This window comes from Corythoichthys intestinalis, chromosome 14, assembly GCF_030265065.1.
Source record: "Corythoichthys intestinalis isolate RoL2023-P3 chromosome 14, ASM3026506v1, whole genome shotgun sequence".
Lineage (NCBI taxonomy): Eukaryota > Metazoa > Chordata > Actinopteri > Syngnathiformes > Syngnathidae > Corythoichthys > Corythoichthys intestinalis.
In genome coordinates, this window is record NC_080408.1 from 34,978,744 (window position 1) to 34,999,687 (window position 20,944).

A 20,944-nucleotide genomic window follows, 5' to 3' on the forward strand; every position below is an offset into this window, starting at 1 on the left:
TTTTTTTTTTTTTTTGTAAATGGGGAACCTGAAGGTGAAGGCTATAAATGGCTACATTTTGTATCATCAAGCATATAATTAATGCATTTTTCAACGTGCTTTGTTTCACAGATAATTGTTTCATTCTCCACCCTGATTCTATATTTCCACAGCAACTCTCTCTTCTCCCCCTCATGGAACCACTGATCAGCGTCAACTTTGCTCACTTTGCACCCTATGGTAGCGGTCAACTCAATGGAGATAATCTCCTGTCAGGCACTTTTGGTAGTGCTTCACTGGATGGCGTCTCCGACTATTACTCCCAGCTGGCTTACAAGGTGAGATCTGCTTACATTCATCATGCTTCTTGGACTCTTACAAGTTTACAATTTTCAACTGACTGGGACTTGACTGTTTCTTAAAGCAGAGTAACCTAAGCAATCCACCAACACCTCCGGCATCCCTTCCTCCCACACCGCCACCTGTGAATCGGCAGAAAATGATAAATGGCTTTGCTACAACAGAAGAGCTGGCCAGCAAAGCAGCTGCAATGGGTAAAATATAGTGGTTTATCATCGGGGCGTCTGCGTTTTACCGTATGTCGTTTTGTATGTTGTTAATCAGGCGTGAAAAAACATTACCCGGCAAAAGTATGCATGATCAATTATTGCTATACTTATTCCATGTCATCATGATTTCATTGTTTTCTTGTCTTTTTTCATTATAACTGTTAGTTGTCAATATTAATAGAATTACTAGTTTAAAAAAAAGTAGAAATCAGACATTTTGCTGCAGCTCTGCAGCAAATTCTTTTCATCATCATTGGCTTGCAGTGACCATTTACTATTTGTCTTACTTGTTCAAATGGATTGGACATTTATCTTTGTCAATAGCAGCTAATTGGATTAATAAATATAATACTGCTTGTACATACCTTAGTGATTGACCACAGGCTGTTCCAGTTTTGAAAAAAATCTGGCTTATGGTGTTTCAAACCCATCATGAACTAAGGACTACCTGCATAATAACCCCAAATGTTTCGCATTCCATAATTTAGATGGCTGTAATTCTATTAATCAAAGAAAACAACAGTATGATTGTGTGCACTTCTATTTGCAGTGTCCAAAGCCCTTGTTCCGAAGCCACTACATGTCCCGTTTAGGACTGAAGAAGATCTGCTAGCTCGGGCTATTGCTCAGGGACCTAAAACGGTGGATGTTCCTGCTTCCCTTCCAACTCCACCCCACAACAACCAGGAGGAACTGAGGTATCTGATTACTACAGTACTTTGCTTCCATACACCATTAACTGCAGTGATTTGGAAAAGTCTTTTTTTCCCTGCAATGTACCAGTAACCGAGGACAGGAGCTTTGCAAGGAAAGGGACACACCTGACAGTTTTGTTCCATCCTCATCTCCTGAGAGTGTGGTTGGCATGGAAATCAGTCGTTATCCAGACCTGTCTTTGGTGAAGCAAGAGCCACCATCCCCCTGCATCTCGCCTGTACTGCCCATACTTCCTGCACCAGATGGGAAAGGTTTAACCTGTTAATGTAGTAGAATAGTATACCGTAACACTGATTCTCACAGTTTTATTAATGATAGATATTTGATCATTTTCCCTTTAGGATCAGTGGTGAAGTTTCAAGATATTAAGACTGAACCTTCAGGACCATTCTTTGGATCCCCATTTGGTCCCATGTCTAATGATTCCAAACCAGGAATGGTTTCTGTAGCTATTACATTAAGACCATCTGCAGTAGAGGTAATGTTACTTATTTCAGAAAAGATTTATTAATAGAACAGAATAGAAAGTCTTTGTCATTGTACTGAGTACAACTAGATTTAAAGCTTGGCCATAACGTGCACCAGATAAAAAAAGTACAATAAGGCTAATATAAACACACAGGTGACATTGTACACAAATTGGGAATAACGTGAATAAGTGACTAGCAGTGAGTGGTGATGTAGTGGTAATATAACTGTGGATGTGACAATTTACAGTAATCAGATGAGGCAGATGGCTGAAATTATATGATGGTGCAATGACAGTTTTTTGCATAGATATTGATGTAACAGTGCAAAAAGTTTTTGTGTGCCAATGCAGTCTTTTTACTTCTCTTTGGTTTCCTTTTTAAAAACGTGCTAAGTGTAATGAATTTATTCCTACATCACTGCCTTTTGGCACAACCCTGACGTGGTATGGTACCTCAAAGACAGTGCTGTCTCGCTGCACTCCACTACATTCGTCTCCAGAAAATCAGTGTTAGCAAGAAAACCAAAGGAAAGGGAAAAAACTTGTTCTGTATTTCTCCTTCAATAATGAACCACAAACTAAGAAGTAGCCCAAAATGTTGTGGAGCACCTCCATTGTTTTCCTTTGTTTACTCATGTCTCTTCTTCTGTTGTTGAAGTCATTTTAAATTTCTGCTTAGTTGGACCATATTGATAAAATTATCCTTTTCCACTACTGCAGAACATCACGGGAGTGGTGGCAGCCATTTCTGAACTGCTTTGTGTGAAGATCCCCAGCAGTTACGAGGTCAGCAGCACCCCAGACAGGGGGCCCATATCTATGCTCACTTGTCCACGCGGGGACCTTCGACCTCCCATGATTTTCCATGGACATGGAGACAATGGAGGCCTTCATGGTCGGCAGATACAAATGATCAGGCCTGGTGGTGCAATGGCAATGATGCAGCAGCAGGGGCATCATTTCCGCTTCCATCCCAACAGCCCAGGTGAGGAAATGTCACCAGAGCAGCTTTCTCACTAAATGTTGCCGAAATCTTCAATGTACCATTTATTTTGTTTTGCCTTTGGCTCTGCTGTAGCACGAGGGCCTGACCAGAGAATTGCTGGCAGCCCTGGATGTAAACCTCACTGGTGCTGCAACTGTAAAGTGGTGGTCCTAGGAAATGGAGTGCAAAAATCAATCAAAGATCTCCCCGCGCACATAAAGGTACTTTCACTGTGCTCTAAATGATTATTTTCAACTGTTTGGTAGGGGGAGATCCAGCATTTTTAAACAATACCCCCAATCATAGTATTTTTTTATTATTCCAAATTATGCATAACGAGTTCGTTTTCATGTTGTAATTTTTTCGTTCTTTTTGAGAATGGAGAAGGTGCTATGGAATAATGGGTCTAATATTTAATTCACCTGTTGAAATGGCATTGATTAAAATGGCTTTAAATTTCAGTGTATATCGCCTCCTGATTAGAGTTGGGTAGCGAAATTTCCAGACCAACTGATTGTAATGAGACTGAGTAGAAACTTTTCAGGTTTTTTTTTTTTTTTTTTTTTTTTTTTGTTTCCCTAAAAAAGATTTGTCTTCCCTTCAATAGAGAGTATTTCGGGTGAAACACTCTGGGCAAACATGCACCCGTGCACGTCCTCTTAGGTCCCTGTGGCAGCAGTGCCAAGCTTCGGCTTGGCAAAAACACTTCCTAGTAACAGTAAACAATAATGTTAGCTATTTATGTTTCTGGTGCTGTTATGTTTTGCCAAACGCTCATTTGTTTATGTTCATGCTTGCACAAGCGTCCGCACCATGCACGAGCTTAACACAGGCTGCAGTTACGCTTTGGATCGGAGGTGGCAGTCGCAAGTAAAAGAGTGACGAACTCAGTTTAGTCCCTTTAAATGCTGAAATACTGTAAAGCACTAACATTTGTATTTTAATATCAGATTGACTTATTAATTACCTCCGCCAGTATGTTAACCCTACAGAAGGTGGAGTTAATGTAATCACATCTGCATGTATGTCTGTTTGTCTATTCGTTTGTTTTCTAGATAACTCAAGAAAACAAATAAAGGGAGCAATTTCAAACTTTCAGGATATGATTGTAATATGAAACGGTAGCAATTATAAAATTTGGGGGTAATTCGGTCAATGGTCACAGAGGTCAGAAAGGTATTTTGTGATATTTTGACAACATTATCCTATATAACTCAAATCTGTGTGTTAGGTGATATGATGTGAAGAGTATTGGCATTTTGGGCCATGAGAGGTAAAGTAAAAGAAGTTGTAAATGTACAAGACAGTTAACCAGCAAGGTGATTATAAGGATTGAATTTAGTGGCTTAGGGAAAGTGCTGCTCTCTCAGAGTGCTCCTCTAGTGTAAATTGTCTTTTTAGCCTCATTTTAGATGTTAAGCTTTTATTTCATTTCTCTTAGATTGTAAATGCTAGGACTTGTTTCTCTCAATAGGAATCTGTCGTTCGTTTCAAAGACGAGCTGGTCTTCTGTAGTCAGAACTGCTTCCTTCTGTACTGCTCCTCCCCAATTCAGTCCATGTCATCCATTGAATCAAAGGTGTGTAATTCAAACTACAGCAACAAAATAGATCATGAATCCCTTGATACATGTGAGTGCATAGGACATTCAGCAATTCATTGCATTTACTTTTTTTTTTTTTTTTTTTTTTTTTTTGGTTAAAGGAATCACTGACCCTTGTCGCCGGCTCGGATCAGACTGAGATCCTCTCTAAAGCCCAGCACCAGTACAATAACAACATGTCGTCAATGGATGTTCATTGCCTAGCCCAACTTGAGCCAAAACACTCTCCCCCGTCGACCCCTCCAATCCCCTTCCCAATGGCTGGTGAGACAGCCAGGTCTGACGCTATCAAAGTGACAGTGAAGCTGAAGGCCCGGCCAAGGTCCCACGAGACTTGGCATCAGGTAAAGAGACAAAAAGGTCTCCGATGGAGGAAGTGGACTGTCCAGATTGTGGTGCCTAGAGGGACCTCCCAACTCCCAGATGAAGACAAAATCGACGACCTCTTGAAGAAACTCGGTGCCTCTTTGCGGCCTCCTGTTTCTTTAAGGGACCACAGGCGCTGCTGTTTCTGCCACCAGTTTGGAGATGGAATTACGGATGGCCCCGCTCGTTTGCTTAATCTAGACCTGGACGTGTGGGTGCACCTCAACTGTGCCCTGTGGTCCACAGAGGTGTACGAGACACAAGCTGGTGCCCTTATCAATGTGGAATTGGCGCTGCGCCGTGGCCAAACTGTTCGCTGTGTCTACTGCCAGCAGACGGGTGCCACCAGTGGCTGCCACCGCTTACGTTGTACCAATGTCTATCATTTCACCTGCGCCCTGCAAGCCCATTGCACCTTCTTTAAGGACAAGACCATGTTGTGTCACGCCCACAGACCGCGAGGCACGGCCGGACATGCTCTGGAGCACGAACTGCGCTGCTTCGCCGTCTTTCGCCGCGTTTACGTCCAAAGGGACGAAGTGCGTCAGATGGCCACAGCTGTGCAGCAACCCGAGTTGGGCTACACCTTCCGGATAGGCAGCTTGGTGCTACACGCCATTGGCCAACTCACGCCCGCGCAAATGGCAAACTTCCACTCTACGACCGCCATCTTTCCAGTCGGCTATGAGGCTTGTCGCATATACTGGAGCATGCGCCACGGCAACCGCCGTTGCCGCTACGTCTGTTCTGTTGAGGAAACTGAAGGACAACCCGAATTTACCATCAGAGTCATTGAACAGGGCTACGAAGACCTGGTCCTTACCGACACCTCTGCTAAAGGTTTGGTATCGAAAGCCTGTTTTCCCTAAGGATATGTTTGAACCTGAGTGATTTTGTTTCATTTTTTTTTAACATTCTCTTGTTAACATTCTCTTGTTATGATCTCGTTCCTGTTAGGAGTGTGGGATAAGGTTCTGGGTCCTGTTGCAGAAAAAAGAACTGAATCAGGCACACTGAAGCTCTTCCCCGTTTATCTTAAAGGGGAGGACCTCTTTGGCCTTACAGCATCTTCTGTTGCCAAGATCACTGAATCGGTAAGAGTTGTGAGAATGTTATCAAACTTATGAACAAACAATCAAACAATCTGTATTTCAGCTGCCTGGAGTGGAAGCTTGTGAAAGGTACTCATTCCGTTACGGACGCAACCCGTCCATGGAATTGCCTCTCCTGTTCAATCCGGCTGGCTGTGCCAGGGCCCAACAAAGAACCAAATCTCGTCGCACCCCTCTGGTCATCAGGTAATAATTGATTTGCGTTGAATGTTTTTCCATTTCAGAGATAATTTTTCATTCATATCTTTCACCTCAAAGGCCGCAGGCGCAAGCGGTATCTGGTAGCAGTGCCAGGTCTAACCAGAATGTGACCGTGGGAGAAGGTGGCGCACCCCACAGCAAACCGCCAGTAGTGCATCCCAGATCTTCACAGTACCGCTGGATGAAGAGCGAGTGGAGAGCCAATGTCTACCTGGCCCGCTCGCGCATCCAGGTGGGTTACTGAATCCTACAGCTTTAAATATCATTGTTTTGCTTACATTGTCTGGAACTGTCTATTGGATAAGCCTCTAATCTCTTTATGATGTATTTTTTCCCATGACCTGCATTGGGAGAGATCATTTATTTCCCTTGTTGAAGTTGTACTATTTCTCTCTCCCTTAAAAAGGAATGCTTTCTACTTGCTATCGTTGTTTACTATATCTGCCAGCAGGTCAAACCTATGTGGGCGTAGGTTATGTATCCGGTTCCGTATGTTTGTCATGGTACCCGCGGGTTATTAAAAGTATTAAAAAAGTATTGAATTTAGTTTTCCATTATAAAAGGTATTAAAAGTATTAAATTAGCTGTTGTAAGTCTGGAATTTTTTAACCGTGGTCTTAATTTTCAAGAACATCTCAGTCCAACCTAAATTATATCCGTGACAAAGTTTTTTTTCTTTTTTTTTTTTAAAATCCATAACGAAGATGACGCATAGAATTTTTACGATGCACTGCACTACAAATCGAAATGCAACTTGTGCGTGCCAAACCACCACAACCGGCAAAACGGAGAATCCACTCACCTCTGCATGGGGAATGCGTCCGTTTGTCGGTGTTACGAAAACCCTGCAGGCAGAAGTATTGTGGATTCTGAACACTAAAACAGACCACCATTCATATACTTCAAATGAGTCCATTGGTGATCTGTTTCGGATATTACGTCATTTTTGGTCGGCATCGGCTGTCACAATGTTGGTCATATTGCGTTTTGTTCCAGAGGGAGCGTTCCCGATGTCGTAACTCTTTTGTAACGAATTTTCCGTTGGCAGAAAAAAAAACGCACATTTTCTTAATGTTTAAATAGTCTACATATTTTTATGATCATTATAAATGCATATACATAATGTTGGTCAAATCGTGTTTTTTTTCCGGAGGGAGCATTCCCGACTTCGTAACTGCATCCAATTTAAACTCATCAAGACTTTAAGATAGAGCTAAAATCGGGCCTAAAAAATCCAGCCCGACCCGAACTGGTCCGCGGGTATTAAAGCCCGACCCGCGTGTTGTGTGGTAACATTTGTGACGATGTCTGCATAGAAGCCTGTCTTTTCTCAGTTGGCAGGACAAAAAAACACACATTTTCTTAATGTTTAAATAGACTACATATTTTTATGATCATTATAAATTTATTTCCACAACGAAATAACGCTGGAAAAGTTTGTTAAATATAAATAAACAGATGTGGTTTTGCGGACTCGCAGAGGGGAAGATGAAAAAAGGCGTATAGGCACGCTCTGGCTCTGCAATGACTAAGGGTGTCAACAATAATCGATGCGGCGATGCATCCCGATGCGGGGCAGGGACGATTCGATTCGATGCGGGCAACACGCTTAATCGATTCAGCGCATTTTAAAATATATAAGTACGTTAAAAAAATCTTCCCTTCGCATTTCCGGTGATGCAATGGATTTGGTTTCCCCATTTGTATTGTTATTCTGATGTTTACCTGTAGAGAGAGCTACTTTACATTCAAAGCAAGCCCATAGAGGTTAGATCGGGCCTAAAAAATTCCACCCCAACCCGACACGGCCCGTTGGTATTGAAGCCCGACCGGCCAGATCAATTAACTACAGATCTGCATGCCCGAGCCGAGTGATGCGGAAAGAAAAAACGCAGCAGCAATTTATTTTCATTTCTTCAAGTTTTCTTACTGTTTAAATAGTCTACATATTTTTATAAGAGTTATAAAAGCCTTTACACAACGAAATAACGCTGGGAAAGTTTAATATAAAAAAAAAACACGGTTTTGCAGACACACAGAGGAGAAGATTCGAAAGGATCACATTTGCCTTTGTGTGCATAAATAAAAGTGTCTTTCCTAACAAATTCTCAGTTGGCAGACAAAAAACGCAAGTTTACTCAATATTTAAATAGTCTACATATTTTTATGAAATTTATAGAAGCATTTACACAACGAAATAACGCTGGGAAAGTTTGATTAAAAAAAAAAAAAAAAAAAAAACGGTTTTACAGACACACAGAGGAGAAGATTCAAAAGGATCACATTTGCCTTTGTGTGCATAAATAAAAGTGTCTTTCCTAACAAATTCTCAGTTGGCAGACAAAAAACGCAAGTTTACTCAATATTTAAATAGTCTACATATTTTTATGAAATTTATAGAAGCATTTACACAACGAAATAACGCTGGGAAAGTTTGATTAAAAAAAAAAAAAAAAAAAAAACACGGTTTTACAGACACACAGAGGAGAAGATTCAAAAGGATCACATTTGCCTTTGTGTGCGTAAATAAAAGTGTCTTTTGTAACGAATTCTCAGTTGGCAGGAAAAAAACGCAAGTTTACTCAATATTTAAATAGTCTACATATTTTTATGAAATTTATAGAAGCATTTACACAACGAAATAACGCTGGGAAAGTTTGATTTAAAAAAAAAAACGGTTTTACAGACACACAGAGAAGATTCAAAAGGATCACATTTGCCTTTGTGTGCGTAAATAAAAGTGTCTTTCGTAACGAATTCTCAGTTGGCAGGAAAAAAACGCAAGTTTACTCAATATTTAAATAGCCTACATATATTTATGAGAATTATAAAAGCATTCACACAACGAAATAACGGGAGGAGAAGAAGAAAAAGAGGGCTGCGCCACAGCCCTCTGCGCATTTTTTTTTTTTTTAAATACTTTATTAGTCCGGCGCGGGGGCCCGACCCAACCCACCGAAACGTGAATGCTTAACTTTTCGGGTCGGGTTCGGGCACAAGATCTAACCTCTATGCAGGGGGGACGAGGAACTCAAATCCGCTTCCTTACCGGAGTAACGTCACAGACAAGCGCAGTTGTAATCGACAGAGCAGAGCGATAGGACATAACATAACAATGGCTGAAACAGAGAAAGAGGGAGCGAGAAATATTATAGATATAAGATTGGCTAGGCCTACATTTTACTTTTGTTCTACATTGCAATTTAGTTGATGTTTTGTTTGCAACTGAACTGATCCCTGGATTGATATTGCGATAAAGATGCTGCTGCACTACAATATTTTCTTTGTCGTTTTCTTTAATATTTACTTGAATATTTTTATTGATGGGTCGTTGTGACTAAAATACAGTGACTGTTATTACTGATTTTGGGCTGCTACTGTGTGTAAAAAAAAAAAAAAAAAAAAAAAAAGCCCTGGTCTCATTATAAGCACTAATTAAATGCTGTGATCTGATTTTTTTTTTTTTTTAAGATATATATGAAAGTATACTATTTTCATTTGACTTCGACCAGGAGTGACACAAGAGCCAATAAAAAGTTGTTTAATGTCTGTCCGCTTGTGTTGGCTCATGATTCACAAAAAATATGCTTTGCTTTAGAATTTTAATGCATCCCAGGCTTTAATGCATCGCAATGCATTGCCGAATCGAACCGAATCGAATCGTGACCCTCTGAATCGAATCGAATCGAATCGTGGCCTTCCGAATCGTAATCGAATCGAATCGTGAGGGCGGTGTCGATGCACACCTCTAGCAATGACCATACAGCGCCTTCTTTTTTTTATCCAAAATATTTATTTTATAACAAGTATTTCTTAGTTTATCATTCATACATCGTTAATATATAGTTATTTCAAAAAGTTAGCGAGAAAGAACCCTGGCCCGGCCCGACGTAATAATTGACATTTTAATTTTGGTCATGTTTTTAGTTTAATTTAGCTGTTTCCAGCTTGCTATGTTTATAATTGCGATGTTTGTTTACCGCTTTTCCTCTTACTACGAAGAGGGAGGAAGTTACATCGGCCACCGCTATGATATTTAAGTCATCAGCCGCATCTGCTGTGACCCGGGAATTTAACGCACACTGCTTCCCATGTCAGTCGACACGGGAAATTATTTTAACACACAACTGCTGCACGGTTAAGTCCCGCGATATTCCCGTTGTTTTGGAGTGTGTGATAGGGGCTCAAGTTACAGCCAGATACTTAAGGTTGCAGTTTATGGGTCATGCGAAGGCAGTGGACCTGCTTAAACATTTCGGTTTGCCTTTCGAATGAATGTGAATTTCGCCGTTTTAACTCAAGAGTTAGCCATGTTCACTGGGGTCTTGGCAGGTGCGCTAGCGGCTAGCCTGTTACAGAAGATGGCTGGTCTGAGTCCTGTCCTCCTCCTCTTTTTGTCCATAATTATTGTGTGCGTGTGTGTGTTTAAAAAAATTCTGACAGACTTTATAATCTTACTTTAAATGTTTTAATTGCATCTTCAATATATGTGCATTCTTTTGTCAAACACACTTAGTAATTGAGGTTAAATTTGATGTTCAGTGCTCTATTTAATATGATTCAATGTGATATAAATAATGGGTGCAAGAAAAGTATAAATTTTCAGTTGAAATGGCATTAAAAAAGGTCTTAAAAGTCTTGAATTTAGATTTATCAATTCTGGGGGGACACTGGTTTGTGCTGAAGATAATTCAAGAACGAATAAACGGATTATCAAGTATGCTGGATGTTTGTAATATGAAATGAAAGAGGTGGTTAAATTTTGCGATATTGAGCTCAAAAGAGGTCAGAAAAGGAATTTTGCGATAACTTCATTACACTATTTAACTCAGATTTGCAGGTTTGGTAGATACAATGAGAAGAGAAAGAGTGATAACAATTTGCGGCAATAGGCAAGGGAGTGCCCACGCTATCACATTGGGTGATGCTTTGAATTTGGCTGCTTGGTGGGGATCTGCTCTCTGCGTGCTCTTCTTGTTTTAAAGTTGATTGATTGATTGATATTACACGTCATGGTACTGTCCTCACCAAGACAATGGAGCTAAGCTGCAACCTTTCCTCACTCTCTCTCTCGCCCTCTGCGCTCTTACTGACGCGCAAAACTACTACCTGCTCTGTGCTTCCTGCACCAAAATAAACTCATGCATCACAAAACAAAAGTCAACATAATCATATACACATTATGTCAAATAGCAGAACAGACATTATTAAAATAATGTAAAATATAAGATACTGTGAGGTACAACTAGGTACTGTTTACAGGACTGGAAAAAAAAAAAGGACAAAATGGCAGACGAGATGTAAGCAGTATGTACAATCTGTTTTCGTGGTGACTGCGCTTCAGATTGCCTCAGACCATGAAGAAGATCCCATGATGTAATTTGAGGCTGTTGCCTTATCTTTCTCATGATCATCACCACTCCAGAGATCCCATAGAGCACTTCAGCCATGGGGCAATTCACTTCAATTTCAGCTTAATTGCCCCAATAGTTATCCCATAGTCTTGCCAAACCTTGAGTCATCCTAGCTGTGTGTTGGTCTGCAATCTTATATATTTTTGACATTCTAAAGTCTTGCCCAAGTTTTCATTTGAAGGTAGGATATTGATTCCAAGAACTAGTGTGCTTCATCCACAACTAATTGAGATGAGGAGTGTTGGTAATTATTGAATTTGAGCAAATGTTGTGGTGCCACTTGAGCGCTAACTGAATCCGTGGGAGCCAGAGTTCTTGCCAAGGTGTAAGAGATCAAACAAACAAAATTTTAAGCGTTTTTATTTTTGGGGGGGAGGGCGGGGGGGACTCATATTCTGTCTATTAACATATTCAACAAGCAACCATTAACATTAGTGACCCTTGATGTCACTGTTCATTGTGACTAAACCTAGCATTATACATTTTGATATTTTCCAGTATTTTATTTGAATTTGGTACTTGGACATACACTATGTGTGGTATTTTAATTTAAACATACTGTAATGACATCCACAGGGTCTGGGGCTGTTTGCTGCTCGAGACATGGAAAAACAAGCAATGGTGATCGAGTATAATGGAACAGTTCTCCGTAATGAGGTAGCGATCAGGAAGGACAAGGTCTATAGATCTCAGGTATGCCGCCCTTTTTGAATCAGCTTTGTTATTTGAGTGAAAGCCGACAACAATGTAAAAAGAATAACAATTTGGCCCATTTCCTCTCCAGAATCGAGCTGTCTTTATGTTTCGCATTGACAGTGAGCATGTTGTCGATGCAACTCTATCAGGAGGGCTTGCCAGGTATGTGACCATTTACCACTCCGACTGTTAGCGACACATTTGTTTTTAGGGTTTTTATTAGACTAGTGCTTCTCAATTATTTTCTGTTACGCCCCAGGAAGACGTACACGGCTTATCAATGTGATTGGGGTCGAATGTCTTGGTGACATCTTACCTGATTTGGCTTCCTGCTGTCAGCTGCAAACATTTTTAGACACAGTAAAAAGACTGGTCTTACCTAGACTCCGACTGTAGTCAAAGCCAAACGCTACATACGCTTTGTCATAGTTCTCCTTGCTGTGTGCTCTTGTTTGGTTAAAAAAATACTGCACGCACTCTGAAAATGAGAGCGCCACTGCCACCCACAGAGTGGATGTGCAATTACACTTTATTCAAGTACGGCAAAAAGTAGTCACATGCGCCACCCCCTGCATCGCTCTGTGCGCCCGAACCCAAACTCCACTATTTAAGAAGTACTGCATTTGACATTTCATACCTCAACTAAGCACTCAATGTATCATTTATTATGCAGAATTCACTGAGAAAGCTGAGCGTGATGTATACCCTTTGGGTTTTGTACAACTCTTAGCAAAAAGTATGGAATCACCAGTCTCGGACGAGCACTCAGACATTTTATTATGTAGAACAAACTCTGATAAAAAGCTTGAAAAAATAATGAATTGGTTCAGAAACGCTTTAGCATTCAGAAACCCTAAAAGAAATGAATAAAAAACATTGTGGTGGTCAGTAAATGTTACTTTTATAGAGCAAGTGCAGGGAAATAAACATAGAATCACTCCATTCTGAGGAAAAATATATGGAATCATGAGAAACAAAGAAATAACAATCAAAACACATGTCTAGTATTTAGTTGCACCGCCTGGGTTTTACGACAGCTTGCAGTCTCTGAGCCATGGACTTGATGAATGACAAACGATATTCGTCATCAATTTGGTGCCAACTCTTTGATTGCAGTTGCCAGATCATCCTTGCAGGTCGGAGCCTTGCTGTGGACCGTTTTTTTCAATTTCCACCACAGGTTTTCAATAGGGTTGAGATCTGGGCTATTTGCAGGCCATGACATGGACTGGATGAGTCTTTCTCCAAGGAATGCTTTAACAGTTGTAGCTACTGTATGTGGCATGATGCAATGTCATGTCATCTTGGAAAATGATTTCATTATCCCCAAACATATTTTCAATTGAAGGGATAAGAAATCTGTCTAAAATTTCAATGTGAACTTGTGCATTTATTGAAGATTTAACCTCAGCCATTTCACCAGTGCCTTTGCCTAACATGCAGCCCCATATCATCAAGGACTGAGGGAATTTTGATGTTTTCTTCATGCAGTCATCTTTGTAAATCTCACTGGAACGGCACCAAACAAAAGTTCCAGGATCATCACCTTGTCCAATGCAGATTCTTGACTCATCACTGAAAATAACTTACATCCAGTCATTCACAGTCCATCCACAGTCCTCTCCTTAGCCCATTGCAATCTTGTTATTTTCTGTTTAAGTGTCAATGATGGTTTCCCACTGTACCTTGACTCTAGCTTCCTCCCATTTCTTCATTTGTTTTGTTGTACATCTTCTGTTTTCAAGACATATGGCCTTTAGTTATTTGTCATGACGTTTGAATGTCTTCCTCGGTCTACCAGTACGCTTAAAACCTCGCTATGCTGTTTGTACTTGGTCCAGATTTTTGATACAGCTGACTGTGTACAGCCCACATCTTTGGCAACCATACGTGTAGCGTTACCTTCTTCAAGAAGTTTGATAATCCCCTCCTTGGTCTCAAGAGACATCTCTCTAGTCTAGCCATAATTCTTGTGAATCTACTTGGTCCAGCAGCCTTCCAAGGTGTGATAACTGCACTGTTTTCAACTGCTTATTAACGATCAGATCTAATCTGAGGCAGGGGCCCAATTAAGCAAAGGAAATTGACTGGGTGTGTCTGTACTTTCTATTCAAAATGGAATGCTTCCAAATTTTTTTCTTCAGAATGGAGTGATTCTATATTTCCCTGCACTTGCGCTATAAAAGTAACTTTTACTGACCACCACAATATTTTTTATTCAATTGTTTTAGTTTTTCTGAATGCCAAGGAGTTGCACTTATGAACTAATTCATTATTTTTTCAATCTTTTTATCTAAGTTTGTTCTACATAATAAAATGTCTGAGTGAATGCTCGTCCGAGACTGGTGATTCGATACTTTTTTCTAGGGGTTGTAATTGGTCTCAGTGCATTCATGATCATGACCTTGAATACATGTAGGCTTACCCCGGGCAGCAGAGATCCATGGATTGTTTTTGTTTTACAAAATCAGCATGTCTCAAACCATTGACGACTATACTTTTTGCATGAACATAATGGTGTCATGTCAATGAAACATTTGACTTTTACAATCATACTAAGCACGCATAAGGAATTGCATTGTTCAGTGAACTGTTTGTAGCCATTCTAAACATCATTTATGTGCACTAAGGTTTTGCTCTGATTCCTTTTTTTCTTTGAACAACAGATACATCAACCACTCTTGTGCTCCAAACTGTGTTGCCGAAGTGGTAACGTTCGAAAGAGGTTACAAAATCATCATCAGCTGCATCCGCCGGATTGAAAGGGGAGAGGAGGTAGTTGTTCTTTGATTGTTTGTTGCTTGACTACCGTAATTTCCCGAATATAACGCGCACTTTTTTTCCCCAAAATCAACTTGTAAACTCATGGTGCGCATTATAAACGGGTACATGGATGAAGACAGAAATATATATGTATTACATATATATATATATATAAACCGATTTTTTTTCATTGACACGGCCACGTTGTGTTGAAGAAACGTATGCGGCGACCCGTTGCCGACCATTACGGTACGTGACGTCACCGTTTTGTTTCGGTAATACTTCACTCTAATCGGCCGAATGATTTCGTCTGTGTTAAATTCTGCTTTTTTCACTCTTCATAAAGCACAGAATTTAGTTTCTTGAACTCATTTGAGTCGACGTTTATTGCAGCTCCGCAATTCGGACCACAACAAATGTAAGGACACACACTTCCTGTGTCCGTCAACTATATCGGTCCCTCGGGAAACTCAAACCCAAATAACAATAGTTCCTTTTGTTACTGCCGTGTTGACAGCTATGAGCTCTCACGGATTTCCGACTTACGTTCTCACTTTCATTTTACCGTATCAATCCATGGAAGAAACATTTATTCATCATGAGGAAACGAGCAAGTTATACAGCAGCCTTTAAAAGAAAAGTCACATCTGTTTTGTTTTCTCCTAGATTCTGGTAAGCTGGAGAAGTTGTCAAATCATATTATTATCGTAAATATTGTCAGTTTACGATAATGTTTTGAACTACCAATGTGCTATGCTTGTGCTGTGTTTCACCAGTCAGTAAAATGACATCTCTGTATCTGTACACAAGCTCTGTTTTCTTCTAAAATTAGGGTGCGCGTTATAAACGGGTACAATAATTTTCCCGAGATTTTACAAGTAAATTTGGGGTGCGCATTATACACGGGTGCGCCTTATATTCGGGAAATTACAGTAATATTCTTAACCTTGTAAGTTCAAACATATAAATTGAAGATGACAGTTTTTATTAAAAAGCTTAAATATAGGATGACTTTTCAGTTAACTCTTGCCGTCCCATTGACGATTACAGACGTCCAATCATGCGGTTCTTTTCATCCTTCTGCTGTGAATTTACATTAGTCACTAGTAGACGTTCAATCCCAGTTTAAGTTAAAGATGCACCGATACCAGTATCGGGAGGGGGACCGATCCGGCCCGAAATAGTAGTATCGGTGTCGGCGAATACCAACAAAGAGTGCGCCAATAACATTTGCCGGTCCAGTATTATAACACTTGACTGCAGCCTTTTTTTTCTCCTGCACTCTGTTGTGTGATGACACGTGATCACTTTGCATGCCAAGCAGCTATCGTTATTGGCCTGCTCCAGACCAATGAGAGCGGGCCAATAGCCGCTCTTAACCAATCCCGGGGCAGCTTTTTCATATATACGAAAAACAAACTACGATAGGAAAATGTCGGAAATATCGGTCTGGAAATATTTCAGTTTATAATCTCCATCGAGTAAAAGGGCTGCATGCAAGATTTACGGCCTGAAAGTTTGGAGAGGTCGCGTTAAATCAGTTTCAATACCTCGAACATGATAAAACATTTGAAGACTGAACGTGAACAAACACAAAGAGTTGAGGCTACAACAGCAGCGACTGCTACCAAGAAGAAGGCTGAACCGGAGCAACAAACCCTGGTCAGCTCACTTCGTCTACTTTACTTTTATTGTCTTTTACTGAAAGAATTGCCACAGTAATTTGAGACCTGTTTCAAAAGTAGGGTTGCCACCTTTCAGAAATAGAAATTATGGATGCCCCCCTCGCGTCAAAAGCCGTACAGGCAACGAAAAAAAAGGGACCTCTACAAAACTCCTAAAATGCATAGAAATGTACGTATTTATCTATATTCTGTATTGGTTCAACACACAACGCAACTTTCAATTCCCAATTCAGAACGATTCCTTATTTCAAAGGCAAGCCTATTCAAAGTGCTGTAGAAGTAAACAAAGTAAGCTAAGTTGAGTGGCTAAGTGTTTATAATTTCACGAAAGTTGCACTGTTTGGCCTTTTAAAGCCGAAACTCAGGGTTTAAAAAAAAGTTTATTCATTCATTGTGTTTATAGTTTCTTACTGTTGGGGTAGTATTATACATGTTTTAATTTCACAAATTTAGCGCTATTTTGACTTTTGAGAGCCAAAGGTTTATTCAGCTATTGTCACCAATACCATGGTATCGGTGCAACAAAATGGATTGGACATCGTTGTAAATGGCCAATTGGTGTGAGGCAAATTCCAGTTAAATGCCTATCTCCACTTTATTCAGGGTACCCGCGGGTTATTAAAAGTATTAAATAAGCATTGAATTTAGTTTTCCATTATTAAAGGTATTAATAGTATTAAATTAGCTGTCGTAAATCTGGAATATTTTCACCGTGGTTTTAATTTTGAAGAACATCTCAGTGCAACCTAAATTATATCCGTGGCGAAGTTTTTTTTTTTTTAATCCATAACGAAGATGACGCGTAAAATTTTTACGATGCACTGCACTACAAATCATAATGCACCTCGTCCGTGCGCGCTGTTAGCATCATTAGCATCAGCATCACAACAGCAGGCAATCGCACAATACTGTGCGCTAACGTAAGGAACTGCTCAGATGCCTTAGTTGTTATGTTCGACGACAGCCTCAACAAGACAACCAAGTCCAAACAGTTGGACCAGCATGTGAGGTATTGGATCGGCGACCAAGTCGCATCCAGATACTTTGGGTCGCAGTTTATGGGTCATGCGAAGGCAGTGGACCTGCTTAACATTTCAAAGTAAGTTGCCAATTTCTCCAATTAAAATGAGTTAGATGCAATAATGTATTTCTGCACGGTTTGCCTTTCAAATGAATGTGAATTTCGTAGTTTTAACTCAAGAGTTAGCCATGTTCAATGGGGTATTGGCAGGTGCACTAGCCTTAGCATTGATAAACCGGAGTCGTAGATCCACCATCACCCTCAGATACACAACACGGTTGACACTATTATTGGAATGAGTGCGGGGTAACGTTGATCTGAATAACATGGCATGGTGATAGGCAAATTATAATGTAGGTGATAATAAAACACCTCCTGGTATATTTAAATGTTTTTCTTGATTGAATAAGAGTATGGATTTTCTCTCTGATTAAAAGAAATGTCTTCAATAGCTAACAAAGGATTAACATGTGTTTTGTATACTTCTTGTAATGTGATTAGAAAAAAACAATTGCCAAGGGAAATGGTCATGTGTAGCTTTTTTATTTCGTGGTAATTAATGGTAAACTACTGCCATTTAGTGGCTGTTTTTTAAACTTTCACTGCCAATTGCAAGCAATTTACAGTTAAGGTGACCAACTTGACAATCACCAACCTACCACCTTGACTAGGTCCTCTTAAAAGGGAAACCTGTTGTATTGCAAATGTAATTTCTGAAGTTGCTTTACAAAAATAGTGTAAAATCCATTTTATCCTGGGGGAAAAAATCTGTAAGACCTTATATTTAAATGTTTTAATTGTATCTTCAGTAAATGTGCATTCTTTTGTCAAACACACTTAGTAATTGAGGTTAAATTTGATGTTCAGTGCCTTATTTTTTTAATATGATTCAATATTATCTAAATAATGGGCGCGAGAAAAGGATTAATTTTCAGTTGAAATGGCATTAAAAAAGGTCTTAAAAGTCTTGAATTCAGATTTATCAATCCTGGGGTGACCCTGTTATTTACCTCTTCATTCTTCTCCTTTGTAGCAGAAAATGAATTTCCACAAATTTATAGGGGCAAGTGATCGCCATACTACTTTGTCACTTACACATCTGCTGTTTGGTTTTCCAGCTTTGTTTCGACCACCAGTTTGACCCCGTCGCCAGTCAGCACAAGGTGGCGTGCCACTGTGGTGCCCCAGAATGCAGGAAGTGGATCAACTGAGCAAAGAGACGGCAATCATAATGATGACCCTTAAGCATTCCCGCTTCTCGTCTGAAGGTGCTGAGAAAGCTCTGTTTCACACTAAAGTGGTTTTGTGAACGAGCAGAAGGCATCCGAGTTGGATGGAGGTGAATGGAACACAGTAGCAGAATGCGACGTGTGCCATATGTGCGAGGCTGTTGCATTGGTGACGCCTCTGTCTGTCTGTCTGGTCTGTCTGTTTGAGCGTGCGTGTTTGTAAACAAGAGTGTGGCTTACGTGGGGTGTGTTATTCACCAACGAATGAGAACGCACTGTGCAGGGTGCGGCCTTATTGCTTACTAAGGGCAGGCCCTTTTGTGTGCGTGTGTGTTTGTGTGCGCGCGCGCATGTATGCGTGTGTGTTTGCGTCGTACTACGTGTATGACTAAATGTAGACATCACTGAATGAGGAATGTACAGCAATGAATACTGCGAAGGGAATATTAACTTGCACTAAAAAAACAACAAAAATGGAGAAAAAAAAAAGGACGCACGCACACACACACAACTTTAAAAATACTTGATTCCATGAGTCAGTTTTATCATAGGTCTCCGTCATGTGATTTGTGTGGAATTTTGTATTTATTACCGAGTGAATGATTTCGATTCTCTACGTGATGAGTTGAAGAAGGCTAGATATGTTTGTGAAGTTAGAAGAAGACACGCTGTTACTTTTTTTTGTATAAATGTACATAAAGAAAAAGTATAGGAATAACCGACCAAATACTACCTTAACTTTCTCGATGTTGGGTGTTTTTAAATTGTTTTTCTCCTTCTCCTTCCTGTTATGTTTGTCAATGAAATTTATTTAAGATGAACGTTATTTCTGTTTGAGAGAATATACTATGATTATTATGTACAGAATTTGTAATATAACCACAATAATTCACAAAGTATTTTTGTTGTAAGAGTAAGGTATTGTAGCTGTAGTGTTTTGTGACTTATACACACTTAAACCACTCAAACAAACATGAAATATATTTTTGTTGATAAATGATCAGTCGCAGAATAAAAATATCAACTCTCCAAATGGCGACAGAATGTTTGCGTCTGTTTGCCATTAATCAGGTTTGATTTTAAATGAACTGTGAATTAGGTTTTGAAACCCAAAAGGACAACTTTTTAACTTTTTAACACAAATAGGATCACGGACGTATATTTGTTGTTTTTATGTTGCTTTTAAAACAAGGTGCAAGTGTCTGATGATTTTGACAAACCAGCGTGTGCGCGTGTATGTGTATATTTGTGAAGAGAGAACTGCCAGGGAACTTTTGCCACTGTCGCTTTCTCTCGCTCTTTTGGATAGAAATGGCATTGTCTTTAATCAGAACTATTTCTTATACTGACACAGTCACACATCACATGCGTAGAAAATGGAAACTTTTTTTGCGTGCACAATTTCAAGTGGACTGTAAAATTTTCAAGACAGTCTTAGAACTTGTAATGTATATGGCATGTATTTTTTTAACTTTCTGAAGACTCAATTGTATATATTTTCTCAATGAATGGTTGTAACAAAATTGTTTCTTGGATTTTTTTTCCCCCCCCCTCCCCAATTTTTCTGTATGATACATCATCCAGCCAGTGTGTTTGTGCTCCCTTTTCTTGGTCCTGTAAAGTAGTCCAATTTTTCTATATTTTACCCTTTCACTTTTTAATTTTTTTTTTTTCCCGCTGTTTGTTTTTGAAAATGCCTTCTGGAGTGTACAGAGTATGAAGTTTGAAGTTTGTGGAATTGAATTTAGAAACATTTACAAAAATAAACTATTTTACATGTTAACATGTTGTGTTTGTGTGCATAACCAACCGCGAGGTATGCCGAGGAGGAGCTAATCGTCAAATTTAAAGACTAAATTTATCATCATCCACGCCATGTCCAATTGTTGTATATACAGTGGGGCAAATAAGTATTTAGTAAACCACTAATTGTGCAAGTTCTCCCACTTGAAAACATTAGAGAGGCCTGTAATTGTCAACATGGGGAAACCTCAAACATGAGAGACAATGTGGGGGGGGGGGAAAACAGAAAATCACATTGTTTGATTTTTAAATTTATTTGCAAATCATGGTGGAAAATAAGTATGTGGTCAATACCAAAAGTTCATCTCAATACTTTGTTATGTACCCTTTGT

At 39.7% G+C, this 20,944-nt stretch overlaps 1 protein-coding gene across 2 annotated transcripts in view; it reads left to right on the forward strand.

Annotated features, from left to right (window-relative positions):
* Positions 1-20,643, forward strand: part of kmt2cb (lysine (K)-specific methyltransferase 2Cb) — a 135,037-nt gene extending 114,394 nt beyond the window's left edge. Inside the window, exons 46-61 of one of the 2 annotated variants that reach the window (XM_057856562.1) lie at positions 153-317; positions 404-533; positions 1,099-1,246; positions 1,332-1,516; positions 1,607-1,743; positions 2,455-2,719; positions 2,813-2,940; positions 4,194-4,298; positions 4,424-5,528; positions 5,646-5,782; positions 5,844-5,986; positions 6,059-6,233; positions 11,992-12,108; positions 12,200-12,273; positions 14,778-14,886; positions 18,699-20,643. In XM_057856562.1, the coding sequence (XP_057712545.1) occupies positions 153-317; positions 404-533; positions 1,099-1,246; positions 1,332-1,516; positions 1,607-1,743; positions 2,455-2,719; positions 2,813-2,940; positions 4,194-4,298; positions 4,424-5,528; positions 5,646-5,782; positions 5,844-5,986; positions 6,059-6,233; positions 11,992-12,108; positions 12,200-12,273; positions 14,778-14,886; positions 18,699-18,791 (3,216 nt within the window). In that variant the 3' untranslated portion in view covers positions 18,792-20,643. The remainder of the gene's footprint in view (positions 1-152; positions 318-403; positions 534-1,098; positions 1,247-1,331; positions 1,517-1,606; positions 1,744-2,454; positions 2,720-2,812; positions 2,941-4,193; positions 4,299-4,423; positions 5,529-5,645; positions 5,783-5,843; positions 5,987-6,058; positions 6,234-11,991; positions 12,109-12,199; positions 12,274-14,777; positions 14,887-18,698) is intronic. The other variant, XM_057856563.1, reaches the window with a different exon arrangement.
* The last annotated feature ends 301 nt before the right edge of the window (positions 20,644-20,944 follow it).